Here is a 15097-nt window from a genome sequence, read left to right as displayed (position 1 = left end):
AAAATTAGCTTCCTGCCTGTTTCCCTTTAAAGAACGTCATCACAATCCCGCGACACATAATTGCTCTCAACCAGAAAAGTAGGCGTCGACGTGTACTATTAACTCCTCAAGAATGACGGTGTAGTTCTATTTAAGTCATGTGAAATTCCCAAGGCGCACAGCTTGAAAATTCGAAAGACTGTACAATCTTTAAATGTGTCTTTTAAAAGCGGTCATTTCTGTAACATCCAATTCTGTTTTCTTGTAAAAAGACTGAAACGAGTTCAAATTTCCAATGAAAAGGCACTAATAATGCAACCTGTAAATGCACCATATGAGACAAACACCATTCAGGTGTGACCTGGAAAAACTCCAGCATGCTCACCTAATCACAGTTTTAGTCAAATTTGCCTACAGGGATTATGCTTTCAGTTATTTTTATTGGTTCACAATATTCCCATACCCACCTCTCTCTCTCTCTCTCTCTCTCTCTCTCTCTCTCTCTCTCTGAAAAACACATTATACAGTATTTGTTCGAAAATGTTATGTAATTGAAGGGTTTAGTGTTAGGGGACACCTGATCGCATAGCAGGGGTGAGCGTCCTACGACATTGCTTCCGGCGAACATGCATTTATCACCCCTGCGCCGATAAAAGGAATTGAAAATGGTAAAGCGGAAAGTCATTAGCAGCTAACAATGCAACCATTCTTTGGCAGTCATCTATCACAATTTATATCTATTATCCGTTGTATCAAGGCTTTCCTAGTCATCTGGATTTCTAGGTATTACACGCGCTTTAATAAAAAGCTTCATGTTACCACTGTTTCAACCATCCTTTACAAGTAAACGCTTTCCAAGAAAAAAAACATCATTTGACTGTTTGTCAAGGTACATGTAAGGTGAAATGTTTCTCCCATTGCAAAGCAAAACTCTGCTAGGTAAGATTTGCCGTTCTCCCTTCTTTTTTTGATACTTAAGCATACATATCCATCGGGCATTGTGTTCTGTTGATTGTTCTGATTGATTAATCGTCGTAGAGCCACCACTTTTTAATACTGCTTTATACATCGTCCATATAAATGTTATTCATGATAAAGACAATAATTAATTACTTAGAGAAGCAAATACTTAGTATATTGAAAGCCTATTGTCCACCGTACAATCATGGGTTGGCTGATTAAAATACGTGCGATTAATACAGAATGACATTTGATGTATATAAAAATGTATCAAATAAAAGAATAATGTGAAAAGCGGTGCGTTTTCTGACGATGTAATAGTCATACTCCTGATGTACCGGTAAACTATTTGCGTATACAGACAAAAACATGGGTGCTACGTTTAAGATTTACATAGAGAGGAATGGAAACGTTAGTAATGATTTCCGTTTTATAGAAATTGGTTAACGTACACTTTGTGAAATAATCTGTTGGCGAACAGCACTTATGAGAACAAAAATAATTTCATTGAAGGAGCGTAATTAATTAATTAATTGCTGGGCACTGCTCCTACAAATCGTTACTATAGGTGAGCTTTGCTGATAGCATTGTGTGGTTAACGATTAACCATTACGTTCTGGTATAACAGTGCTATCTTGCATTTTACTCAAGATACGATACATGAAACCGAACCTCATTAATCTCTCAGCGATTCAATCATTATCCCACATGACACAAGGCCCTCCGCGTTCGTCTATTTCAAGCATGTCACTTTTGTTTAATTTTAGGCTTTGGAACGACTAGCAAAGCACATTCTTGTCGAGTTAGACTGTGAAATTCCATGCTGCAAAGCTAAATTTGGGCATTTTGGAAAAGGAGACACGTACTTACCCATCAGAACTACATGTATGTGTACATTTCAAAACCTTGACCTGGCTGTAGCAAAAAGAGGAACATTCCAAAGAAAATAACACTAATGTTCAAATGACAACTTGTATTTAACACAACGCCATATACATGTAATAACAAACTTATTTCGCTCCAAAGTTAAAAACACCATGTTATCGTGGGATCCTGTCTGTCAGCGCTTTTACAAATGATATGACATGTAAATTCTAAAACCACAAAGATTAATTCAGAACTAATAAAAGGGAAATATAAGGTAAAAGAGACACAGATTGACCTTATTATTTTAAAACAAGGTTTTTAAATTTCACAAACATTAGCATAATTGTCCTTAATGAAACTTTTGACCTGTTGATAAAATAATAAAATTGATACTGCAATCTTAAAACTCCCATGACCATATGTTTTGAGATTTTTTTGAGTAATTACTTGCTGGAAACTCCTCAATATCGATGCAAGGTCATCTTTGCTGATAGCATTATTTGATCAACGATAGATCATTTCGTTCTAATATCTATCTATCTCTTTAGCTTAACTTGCAACTTATAGAGTCTGTTAAGTACTGATGCCACAATTCTACAGGTTGGTTTCATGTTATTTCATTCCCTCATTTCATAAAACTACAATGTTATGACCGTCACCTATCAAAACATGTTATCTGTCTGTCGTTTAGTATTTCTGTGAAGAAGATTTATATCTTTCATTTGATTTCATTTACAGTCAGATAATCTATGGTTTCTATGTCAGTTTGTGACAGATAGGCCTAAGTTTTGCTATGGCTATCAAATGGGGAATTTGCAGTGATGGCAGAATAAGCCATGACTTTGCGGTACCCTTAAATGCGTTATCTCCAGAGGAACATCAGGTATGCACCTTTAGCTGGAAACGTATTGTATTGTAAGCCTTAATTATCATCCAGATACCAAAAATGGTTTTTTTTTCCTGTATTTAATTATTCAATAATGCATCTGTCTTTGTGCCCATCAAAAACAATAAAATTCATCCGGACAATATAAAATATCGGCGTTTACATTTCTCGTTGTAATGGCAATCCAAAGCTTTAATCGTCAATTTAACAAATTTCTATTTGAGGTGATATAACAATCGGCATTGGGCGTAACCTCATCTCTGAACAAGATTTTATCATGAAAAATAACATACTTGACCACGATTGAAATGGCCGTCGCCAATCGCTGACAGGATTTTTGGGTACTTGATGGGTGTTATTAAATTGGCGTTAAAAGGGTGTTTGTGGGTGCTCAGGTAAAGGAGAAATTTGAGAAACCGATCTTTCAATTTTATCCCAAAATCGCAATGATGACGTCAACCGTAAGATAACTTGTGTGTGATTTTTATGACATTTCGTCTCACATTATTTTACGCATCTTAAATTTTATAGTACTATAGTGCTTTTGTCTCCTTGGGGTCTGAAAATATTAGTTCTACTGGGTAGTTAACCTTATTTTAAGAGTTTAAATGCTGTAAATAACGATCGTTGCAGCACTTGACCTAGGGCGGGCGGGCGGGTGGAGTTTGCTAAAATGTTTGGCATCTAAATGCCGTGTGAACCATACCAGATAGTAGGAGAGGATCCAAACGTTGGCAAGTATATTAACTGATGCTTTCGGTGAGAAACCATTTTTCATTTAATTTTACGTCTTTATTTCTTTTATGTCTTTCTCGTTTCCTTCCGGTCTATTCCTTTTCTCCGTCTTCATTTTTAAAAAACCATAAGAGATATTTTACTTCTTTATTCTGATACAAAGTACGTCCAAGAGGTTTTGTTTTGCTTTGTGTGTATTCTTCAGTGCATTTCATTGCATTACATATTTTTATTTGTCTTTGTTATTTAGCTATAATTTACAATGGCACAATTCACCCAGAGCACCATCGAGTGTGTATGTTGTTCCTGGGATGTGATAAACCGGCACTTTGCGAGAAACCCTTGTGGTCAACTTGAGGCAGGCACAGGAGGTCACTGCATATGAAAAGAAAAGAGGTTATTTTTCATGGAGGTGAGGACAAAAGTGTGGTTTCTTTTTGTCACTTTTAAGTATTCGTTTATAGTAAACTTTAATTGGATGTAATATGTGCTATTTTGTGTCATACACGTACATGTAAGGGGGCCTATACCTTGAAATATTTTAAAGTTCAATTAGTGTCTTTTAGGCTTTGTGTAGCCGTTTTTTTTAGTTTATGAGGAGATAAGGAAGGAAATAAGGAAGAAAACTATTGGCGAAGTTCGCTTCCTTTAGGCTTCGTTTGGGCAGGCTATTTTGCATATTGAACGGAATACGAACAAATCGCGTAGAGGAGGCGCTCTGTTGGGCCTAAGCGTTTAACCCTCAACAGTTGGCTTCCATGGTATTTGGTAAAAGCCAACCAAAATTGTAGCTACTGGTAGTCTTTCCTCCACCGGTAGGTAACTTATAATTAGCAAAATAATTTTTGTGGGTTTTAATAAAAAATAGTACATGTATATCTTTCTTTATTCACTCATTATAAAAACGATTTTGTTCATTACACGTCTTGATAATTCATTAGTTTAGTTGCTTTATTATCAGTTCGTCTGTTTGTTCATCAGGCATTAAAATCAGACTTTTGGGTAGTATTTGGGTTGCAAAGCAGACTTTAAACTACATGTATATTTACATCTGCGTGTAATCGCCAAAAACTCTTCTAGGTGTTGACGAGACATCTCTTCAAGGTCTTGACGAGACATTTACTCTCACTCCAACAACAGAATGTAAATGCTGCAGCGTCTCTCTGATAATCACTATATTTGTTTTTGAATCTTATTGATACGGCATGTCCAATGCACAAGCACTATAGGCAGTGATCATATTTATTAAACTCATGTAAACTGTGGAAAAACCTTGAAATCTCCAATGTAAAGGTTCTTACGGTTTCTTTTGTGTCACGTACTTAACTAGGAATTGTTTATGAACAGAAATCAGTAAGGAGGAACACAGCTAGTTTGTTATTCTCTTACTCGACATCTGTTCGATCGACGTACAGTAAGTTTATAGGAAAACGGACTCACTCACCATAAACAAGTACATGAACACATTGAGTAGAAATGAAAAGGGTACCCTCTACCAGGGCCACAGATTGAATTTTCACTGGATATTCACAGATATGTCTCTGGTTAAATTCACGGTTATTCTCTGTACTGTGACAAAATGTCACAGAGAAAATGTCCACATAATATTGACTACGGCCCTGGTAGAGGGTAATTTCTTAGTACATTGACTATCTGCAAGTAGAGCACAATGATACGTGCGTACGTTTAACATTACAGGTTGACCGGGTGACTCCCGACCACCAGAACAGAATAAGTAGGTAATCGTCGCTAAAATGTCCATGTTTCTTTACAGTACTGCCTGAATAGAAGCTACAGAATGTTGACTTTTGCAGAAAGGAATGCAACATTTCAATGGCTGGTATATTTAAATATTGTTACTGTCATGATTTCCATTTTGTTTTACTTGGTTCATATTTTAATATATTAAAATACACTCACTTATACATAAATGATATCACACTCTAGCTATTCTACGGTAGGGCCTATTTCAGGTTTCTTTTCTGTAATATGTCTATTAATTGTTAATCCTCATCTGAAATTTCCTGATTGCATAGTTTTATTTGAAGTATGTTAAAAGAGTTATGCAAGATCTGAAAGGAAACGGCACCAATGATTACGAAGCGTGTCTTCATTTAGATATTTTACACTATACAATTTTAAGCTTTTGTTTGTCAAACTTGCTAATATAGTCCATAATGCATCATTTGTATCTTTCTCGCAACACTGCCCTAGATCGTTTAACATCTGTCTGGTCGATTTTCTTGTTCTGTAGCGCAATCAATTTGTGTTTGTGAAGAAGGTAGGCCTATACATTGATTCCACTGTGCATCTTTCCATGATGGTTTTCATGAATTTTTTCGTATCAAAGGATGTTGTAGTGATGAAGGCATCTACCGGTACAGTTATCAGTTTGGATTAATGGATGGTTTTGTTATAGTAACTGGTGGGTAAGTGATTCTCCATAAGGAAGACGTCAGCTTTAAAACATTTTTAAAGATGCCACAAACAAGTGCAGATTTTTTTTTTTTTGAGCCAAACTATTTTAATGGTTCCTATATACACCGGGTACAAATAGTTTTGCACTTAACAAACGGAAATTTTCTGGGAAAATAAATTACATTCAAGCAAATACATTGTATATTTTTTCAGACAATCAGGCAGTGAGACAGTCATTGTATCCATTCAGAATAGAAGATCCGAGTATTAACTGATCCAAGGATCAAATATGAAAGGAAGACCACTTAATCCTGTAATGGTCCCTCCACCTCTAACAAGCCTCCCCACATGGCATCCCTGCAGGGGCACAGTAATTAAACTTGGCTCCATTCGACTGGATGCATGGGGAGGTGTGTGGGACTCAGAGAGAGCATTACAGGACTACATAAGCAGTCTTTCTTTCTTATTTGATCAAGGGGCATGTTGGTAGTCTGAAGGTCCATTGGTCTGAAGGTCCATTGGTCACTATAGAACCTTTGGACCAATGAACCCTTGATTAAAATATGAAAATGTTACCATTTTTCGGACTATTGAACCTTCGGACTATTACTATGGCCCCATTTGATCCTAGGATCAGTTGATACTCAGATCTTCTGAATGGCCCCTATGAGTTTATCCCTTTATTAATGTTCTTCAGTGAATAATATGCAAACAGTTGGCTATAATCCCATGACAAACAAAATAAAACTTCATTGGATATATTATAAACATTAAAACACTTTATTTTGCTACACAGGAGAGACTCGCTTAGATACATATCACATTCAAGTACTGATAATTAACAAGTGAGAGCCTCAGATTGAATGAGCAACACATACATACATATATATATATATAATATATACAATAAGTTCATATATAGATAAAATACCTGCAGTGGCTATATATATGTACATGTATTGATGATTAAGACCCGTTATCAAAGTAATTCCTTTTGATTGTCGCTGCATGTATCTTGAAAAGAACAGAAATGGGGACTCATTAAATGCGTTCCACCTGTATCAAAGACAAAAGTACTGCTAGTTTGTTGTTAACCACAAAATTATATAAATTGACCAACATTATCTAAACCTGCAAGATATCCGAGGGCCTTCAACAATTGGTGTTGTTTCTGTGTATCAAAAATAACTATTTTATCAGTTGATAATAAAAGACTTTGTTAGATTAGATGAGCCATATCTATGAATGAATCTTCCATATATCAGTTCATTGGCAAGTAAAGTGAACTGGTAACTATTAATGTTAGAAATATATAGGACTGGGCATGTTATGCAATTGGAAATATTCTTTCACATTTTATATGGTGTTGTGCTCTTTTACAATTCCATAATTCCCTCTCAAACACGGAACTGTTAATACATCCACATTTTTTCCTTTTACTATCGTTGTTTTGATTTTTAGCATTGTGAATATTTTTATGGGATGGGCCAAATTGTTATTTAAGTATAGATCTTGCATTTAAACTATAAGGAAAAGTTAAGCTTATGCTACTCAAGCCATCAAAAGTAAAAAGCCCATACATAACCTGTATGTACATCACTTGGGGAAAATATACAAAACGATGTACTATGGACCAAAACAGAATTGCAATTGTTGTAACATTTTACTTAATTATTAAACAAAATTTTACCTTTGCTCCTTCTAGTCTGGAAGGTAGTGGCATTGACGAAGAAAGGAACTTTGACACTTAGGGTGTCTGCTTCCCAGCAAGTAATTTTAACACAAAAAATGGTAAAGCTGCAAGTTTACCCATTTATGGGTGCTATTTCACTAATAACAGAAGAAATATGAATAAAAAGTAAGTTACTTGATGGCATGTAAATGAATAAAAAGTTTTAAAGAGTTTTAATATGTCTGTTCACACCAGTATGTTTTTTCACAATTTTTATAGCTATCAGATGTTGCCTCAGTCCCAAAAGGATTTTGATTGTAATATTTATGACAGAACTGTACATAAGTCATGTAGTTTTCCTAAAGTATCAAACATGTACCTATGCGTAATATAGTCACTAATGAAACTATCATGACATTTCTTAACATTTGATATATAGTCATTCATTTCAGTTACTGAGGCATATCTTATATACAAAGTTTTGCATTATTCTGCATAAAAAGCTGTATATCTTTGAGGTTCTTAAAAGATAGAAATGCACATGGTACCAGTATATATCTCCAATATTACAAATTTATATTAAAAAAACTCAGATGGGTGTTGGAGCCCCCCGGAACAGCCTTTGTGCTGCCATCTTCAGGACTTATCCCTACTGGTCTGCAGAGTGACTTGTAAAAAGTACAATGAATTGACTTAAGAGCTTGCAGCCATTTTGATAGTATAAAGGCTTCCAAGTAATTCCCTGCCATAAATTTATATATAGTTGATGTTGTAATCCTTTCTAGATTTCACCAAAAATAACATGCATGTGTTACGATTCTCTTTCTTTATTATTTCCCTCCAATTTATTTTCTTTTTCTTCTGATTCTTTTTCTTTCTCTTTTTCCAACTCCTTTTGCTTATCAGCAAGCTCTTTCCATTTTTCCAGGTTTGCCCTATAAGTATAATAGAACAATATATTTTCCTTGCTTTATTTATTTTCAGTTTCTCTTCTAAAGAAACTATATGGAAGATAACCTGAGAAGAAACATTTATGGGCATATTCCACCATTTAGATATATTATTCTCAAAATTTTCTGTTACTTGAAATTGTCATTGTTTTGAGAATAATAATAATATTTACAAGTTAACTTATTTAAATCAAATACATAATGCTGGAGTGCAGTCACCATACATATTCCAACTTAACTATTGGCATGCAGTTGAAATTTTTACAGATGATAGTTACTAGTCTATGCACTAAAGGTCATCTTTACTTATTGTGGCATGATGAAGGCCCTTATACAGTAACTGTCCCTTTCCACATGAATTTTCTTTGCTCTCTTCCACTGCTATGTGCAATTTCAGACCAGAAATTCAAAATTAAATTTGCAACAATAAAGAAAAACTTGACTTTGTAACACTTACTTTGCACCCTCTACCATGGGAGAGGTGGGAGGTAGAACCTGAGCCAAGAGTTCATAACATGGTAAACAAATACCAACCAGAAAACCAACCTGAAAAGCAGAGCAGGAAAATTATCTACAAACATTTAACTGAACTCAGTAATTTTGGGGGAAATACAGGTTATTTACTTCAATCCTCTGATTAAAAGATCATTAGCCCATAGCTGAAAAAAAAATGGGCACAAGTTATTGAATATTAAAATTTGAACCAGTTTTAGCTCGCATAAGCATAGACTAATTTTTTTATTATTCATTTAATTTTGGACACCTGATCAGAGGATTGCCATTAATGTTTTCTTTCTTAATGGAAAAAATGTTTCATACTCAAAGCTACAGATTTAAATTGCTCTTTTAATTTAATTTAATGCAAATACTGAAATATGATGGATGCCCGTATGGGGCAATAAGTGTATTTAGTAATAATATTTTGTTTATGCTTAAAAGCAAAGAAAAGCCAAATTTTCACACAAGATATGATATGTTAAGGCCAAAGCACTTTCTTTCAACAGTGATGTGAGTGTTACTTTACATGTGTGCACCACCCCCTCCCCAACCACAAAATTGTCAAAAAGATAATTGCCTTGTGACAGTGGTGCCCCAGCTTGCCACTGTCCACTGCAGTCAAGTAGGCACAGTTTGTACTTGTATGATCCATGGCGTGAGGCATTATCTATTTTTAGAATTCTTTTGGTTAAGTGGGGGACAATTGCATTTCTTTTTAAAGAAAGTGCTTTGACATATAACATGTTTTTTAAATTTTTTCTTTTCTATCCATTTAAATACTTTAGACGGTTACACATAAAAATAATGACATACATAAATGGAAGCAAATAAAAGACCCACAAAACAGCACTGAGACAAATACATTACACAAATTTCATCATAGGCTGATATGCAGCCAGTTCTTTGGTTAAATTAATCATAGGGTTTAAATGTTAAGAAAAAAAAAAGATAAATTAAAGCAAATAAAATTTTAATGGGGATTTGGATTCCTACCATTATTTAGAAATTAAAAAACAATCGCATAGGATCTATCTAAAAGAGATAACTGATATAGACAAGGTGAATAAAAGAAAATACAGTAAATTGTCTATTTATCTATATTTAGGCCTAGAGGAGAGGAATTCATAAAATGTATTAGTGTGAAAGTGTAACAAAATCAAATTATAAATGCCACATAACTTTGATTCATATTATTAATATAGTTCTTCTATGAAACCAAAAATGCTATCAAAACTAAAAACACTAGGCCATTTAATTATAATTTTTCCTGCTGTCTACCTCCAGCTGGGGTAACATATCTTTGCGATCCCTGTCCATCATTTCTATTGGAGTGAGACCTTGTTTCTTTTCCTCATCTCCCTATGTATGGTAACCAAAATTATTGTAACATCTTTGATGAAATTAGACAACCACAAGGACACATGTACAAAATAACACAAAAATGCATTGCAATTAATCTATGTGCACCCACAGTTATAACTAGGATCCATCAAAATAAATTGGTTAGATTTGTGGATCCTAAGTTATAACTGCAGTAAACTCCAAAGTGCATGGCCACCATCTACAGGTCATGTGCAAGACAAGCCAGTGTGCACAGCTAACCTGAGAATCAGGAAGTTCATGTGCAAATGATCTGTCCATCATACGCAGCGGCATTAGCCCATTTTTTTTCTCCTCATCACCCTAATTTTTATGAAAGAGAGAGAGAGAATCAATAGATCATAAGGGAAATAGAATGGCAAGAGGCTATTCAAGTATATGAAGTCTGCAGAACAGCATGGAGTTCAATAATGAAAATAAGTTTTTCCTTCACAAAATAGGCAACAGCATGTTAGGTCAATGTGACAAAACTAAAATCACAAACCTATATTGTATATTTTATGGATAACAAAATTAACATGTTTGCCTTGCTATTATAGCTTTCAATAATAAAAAGCTATTTTGTTTCAATGGGAGGTTATGCAGACTCAAAATTATATTGTTGATAAAAATCAAGACAAGCAGGTGCAGCAATGGGGTGGGGAGAAGGAGTGCTGCAGAGATAAGGCATCAGCTATCACCTTGTCCTGAAATGATTTGTTGGAGCTGGTGGTCAAATCTAGAAGATAGGATGGCAGAGCTAACATTATATGCAAACTTCACATCACTGGTAAACTACAATAGGGGCACAATTTTGCAACATATTGTAATGGGATTTTCCTTCTTTTTATTTCTGATATTTGTTATTTTTTGGATAACTTGACTTTCTTTTTCCAAAATGTGTATTTCAGTGTGACTGTCTCATTTTATGGTCACATACCTGGGTATATATATCATTTATCAATCATTACCAACCATCAGTATGAATTGCTAATTTACCAAGTGTCAGTATCAAGTGTCAGTGTCAATTTATCAACTGTCAGTGTCAGTTTATCAATTTCTGTAAACAATGTCAATATCAATTGTCAATCTGATATATCAATTGTCAATTTATCAATTATCTGTATCCACTGTCTGTTATAAAGGCTGAAGGCTAACGTCCTTTCATCTTGGATCATCAGTATCAACTGTCAGTATTGAGTGTCAATATTTTAATCATCATCATCAACTGTCAATTTACCAAGTGTCAGTTATCAACTGCATAAATTGTCGGTTACAGACAGACGTTTAAATTTTATTTAAAATCCTCATAGATATGTTTGTTAATGTTGTTAATGTTTGGAAATTAAGATAATAACATCCCAAGTGAAAGGAGTAAAGGGCTGAGGGTTTTTCACCTGTGAGTAAAATTTGCATATAAAAGGTAACTACAATGAGGGGATCAGCTACCGCAATGCAGCAATGAAAACCTAAGTTATCTGCCATGGAGGGCCTGAAAATAAAAAGTCCAGATGGCTACAGGTTCTCCTTCCTGTAAGTGACAGCACTACCCATTATGATACCTGCAAGGCTGGCAACTTGTTGGACTGATCACGATCATTCATTGGAATAGGGACTTCTCCCTTGGCTTTCTCTTCATCGCCCTAATTAATGTGGAAATTCATGAATTTGGTGCCATTGCAATATATGTATGTATTTATATGTTACTGTGCAATAGCGTATGCACTACCAAGTAAAAATTAACTCTTCAAGAATGTTTTCAAAGCACATCATTTAGCAATAACTTAATTAAACATAAAATATAAACATTAATCTATGAGAATTTCCAAAATGACAGTCTTTCAAAATAACAGTGTTGATTGGATAACAGAAAAAATGAAAACAATCAATAATTTTCTGCACTCTATCATGCACACAATAACTTTATCATTGCAAATGAAATGATCAGCTACATGAAGCTGCCATAACAGTCTACTTATATTATTTTACATATTCAAACTATGGGCCAGTAAATTACTTTTAAGCTACACAGGATGGCAATTATTATGCAAAAGCTTGTTAACACCATATAATCAAGCTCCTTCATGCATGTAATATGTATCAATAAATAGGTCATTGCTCTGATGATCCAAGGCTGGGTTACATGTAATATGACCGTAAAATTTGCCAAGAAGAAAAAATAACAACTGGGTGGTCATGAAGATTTTTCTCTGTTTTTCATGTATCAGAAATAAAAAAAGAAAAAATAATTTCAGTATTTGATTACCGAAGCCCAGCCTTGGTTCTCCAAGTATAGTGCATATAAATTAATGCTCACATGACAAATGACACATGCAAATAATGGTTAGTCATGCGTTAATAACTCTTTCATACCTGTTGCCAAAACTCCTCCATAATAACATGCACTAGCTCCACCTGCAGGTCCCAGGGTTTGTACATAGAGCACAAGTCGGCCGCAGTCATACAGTGTGCCATGATTGAATGTCTAAAAGCCAACAACACACATGGTGCAGTAGATCACAGACATATAGCCACACACTACATACATTTCTCAATTAGCACCCTGAGACTCAGGGGTCAACACCAAAACAGTAATGCAAGAATGAATATGTGTATGTATATTTGCCAACTGTTTAGTTGTGGAAACCAGATTATATATGAGCAAGCGCAGCATGCAGTTATCAGTATATATATGATGGATGGGCATTCAGGTACAGTGTATAAGAGCAGTATAATGATGAAAGAATATCTGAGAACCATTCATAATGCTGGTATTACCGTAAGTTGACAAAGGTCCAAATATTAAGTGCCTTCATAGTTAAACACTGCTTTGATAATTTGGGAAGATATACCAGGGATAGTGAGAGAAGCACCCTACATGTACTTGTACCAACATATTCACAGTAATCCTTACATTTCATATAATGATGCATTATATTCCATATAATGTTGCATAAATTTCAACGTCATATTATTCTTTGGTGCAGTTAAGTGCATACACAAATATATTGGGTGAAGGAAGCCTTTTTAGTCTTTACATAAAGAAATTTACGGGATACAGACAGTAGATTGAAAAGAAGTGCCATGGCAGATAATGAAATTAAAAAATTTTATGAAATAACCTGGAGAAATGTTTGCTTAATAAAATGTATGCATAACAGGCTGCAGCTTTAATATCAAATTCAGTGCAGTTTTTTGAAACTTCTCAAATGGAAAATCTAACAAAAAAAAAAAAAAAAAAAAAAGGAAGTTTTGAGAAAGTGTATAATTTTGTTTTGATGAAAGTAGGTTTTCAGCCAGACAGTATTTGGCTCAAAAAGTTGCATTCTCTGGACAATTTAAAGGGGAATCAGTTAGAGGACATTACATACACAGTGGCTTAATGTCATATCAGTGAGGTTATTCTCCAAAAGCATCATGCAAATAACACACGTGCAACACAACAGTATGCCCTAGGCCTAGCCTAGTAACAATTCTTTCCCTTGATGTGCGTGCATACATATAAGCACTCTACCTGGATGTAAAATTCCTCAAATATAACTTTGACAGTCTCTTGCTGTGTGTCCCAAGGCTTAAAGCTGGCACACAGGTCACAGGAGGTCATGGCTATTGCCTGGACTAGATGTCTGTATGAGGGAAATCAACAGCAGATGAGAGAAAAATTGGAAGGGAAATCACATATATGTAACACATAATCTATGAAAGAGATCTTTGGGAATCTTTGGAATTTCTATGAATCACTGTTTGAGATGACTTGCTAAGAAGTGTTAAACTTTTCTGTCAGTATGTTTTTGTTTTTTGTTTTTTTTTATGTATGGCTATTTGAGAATTATAGAGGAACAGTCAAAGTTGAGAGAGAGAGAGGATATCTTTATCTTCATTGTCTGACAATTTTGATGCTGTGACAAAGAGGCATGTATCTAGACCTTGCAATAATAGACCTGCTAGGTAAAGAAAAAACTTTGGTCATATATGACTCTTAATGAATCAGGGAATATTCAGTTCAAGTGGAGCATTTATGATTTGCACTCAATATTTCTTGTAGACGAAGTAAAAGCAGACTCAATTCAAATCAGAAACTGGTCAAAATTTCCATTGCAACTACCTTTTAGACAGACCAGGGCATTATATCCGATATAATTCCCTGGACAGACGCGCCAATTGAGAAAGGGCAGAGAAAAAGGGCAGTGGGGGGAGGGGGATAGAGAAGCTGTCAGTTCAATCTGACTGATGTTTAAAAGATAATGCTGAAAAGAAATCCTATTGTAAGACAATAATATTTATTATTTAGCCATTGCAAAATCAAATAAAATCTTAATATCAAAAACAATCAGATGTAAATGTTAACCGATTACACATGAATCTAGAAGCAATCTGTAAAACTTATTTGCAATAATTCCCATAATTCAAATTCAAAGGACCAAATATTCTATACAAACATGGATTTTAGCATTTAAATTTGTTTCTCAGATTGCTACCATGTGTTACCCTATCTGTTACTCTTACCTGTGATCGTCATTGTCCCAAGACAGCTGTTTGTTTTCAGCCAGGTCCTTGAGACGTGCTCTGTTACCAAAAAAGAGGGCCAAATCTGTGGCAAGGATACAGTGACGAATGTCTCCCAGAACCTGCAAGCCAGCAAATAGAACCAATTAACTTGTTCTATTTTACTCTATTTTTGAGCCTTCACTGAGTGGAAGTGCTCACTGTGCTTTCTGCTTATTTTGTAAAGTTTTTACTGAAATTGACAATTATAATATGGACAGTTGCATC

General features: G+C 34.8%; 1 protein-coding gene across 17 annotated transcripts in view; it reads right to left on the bottom strand.

Moving 5' to 3' along the window:
* Positions 1-6602: 6602 nt before the first annotated feature.
* Positions 6603-15097, bottom strand: part of LOC106169386 (putative 3',5'-cyclic phosphodiesterase pde-5) — a 44307-nt gene continuing 35812 nt past the window's right edge. For 8 of the 17 annotated variants that reach the window (XM_087017619.1, XM_087017592.1, XM_087017580.1 and 5 more), the window contains 6 exons: positions 14831-14952; positions 12698-12809; positions 10568-10648; positions 10244-10324; positions 8925-9013; positions 6603-8452 (listed from right to left, as the gene is read on the bottom strand). In XM_087017619.1, the coding sequence (XP_086873745.1) occupies positions 8329-8452; positions 8925-9013; positions 10244-10324; positions 10568-10648; positions 12698-12809; positions 14831-14952 (609 nt within the window). In that variant the 3' untranslated portion in view covers positions 6603-8328. Of the gene's footprint in view, positions 8453-8924; positions 9014-10243; positions 10325-10567; positions 10649-11886; positions 11968-12697; positions 12810-13838; positions 13951-14830; positions 14953-15097 lie in introns of those variants that run through there. The other 9 variants (XM_087017669.1, XM_087017677.1, XM_087017587.1 and 6 more) reach the window with 8 other exon arrangements.

Source organism: Lingula anatina, chromosome 1, assembly GCF_051362555.1.
Source record: "Lingula anatina isolate TDL-2025a chromosome 1, LinAna3.0, whole genome shotgun sequence".
NCBI lineage: Eukaryota > Metazoa > Brachiopoda > Lingulata > Lingulida > Lingulidae > Lingula > Lingula anatina.
The sequence above is the reverse complement of the archived record's forward strand: the minus strand, read 5'-3'. Positions and strand labels throughout refer to the sequence as shown.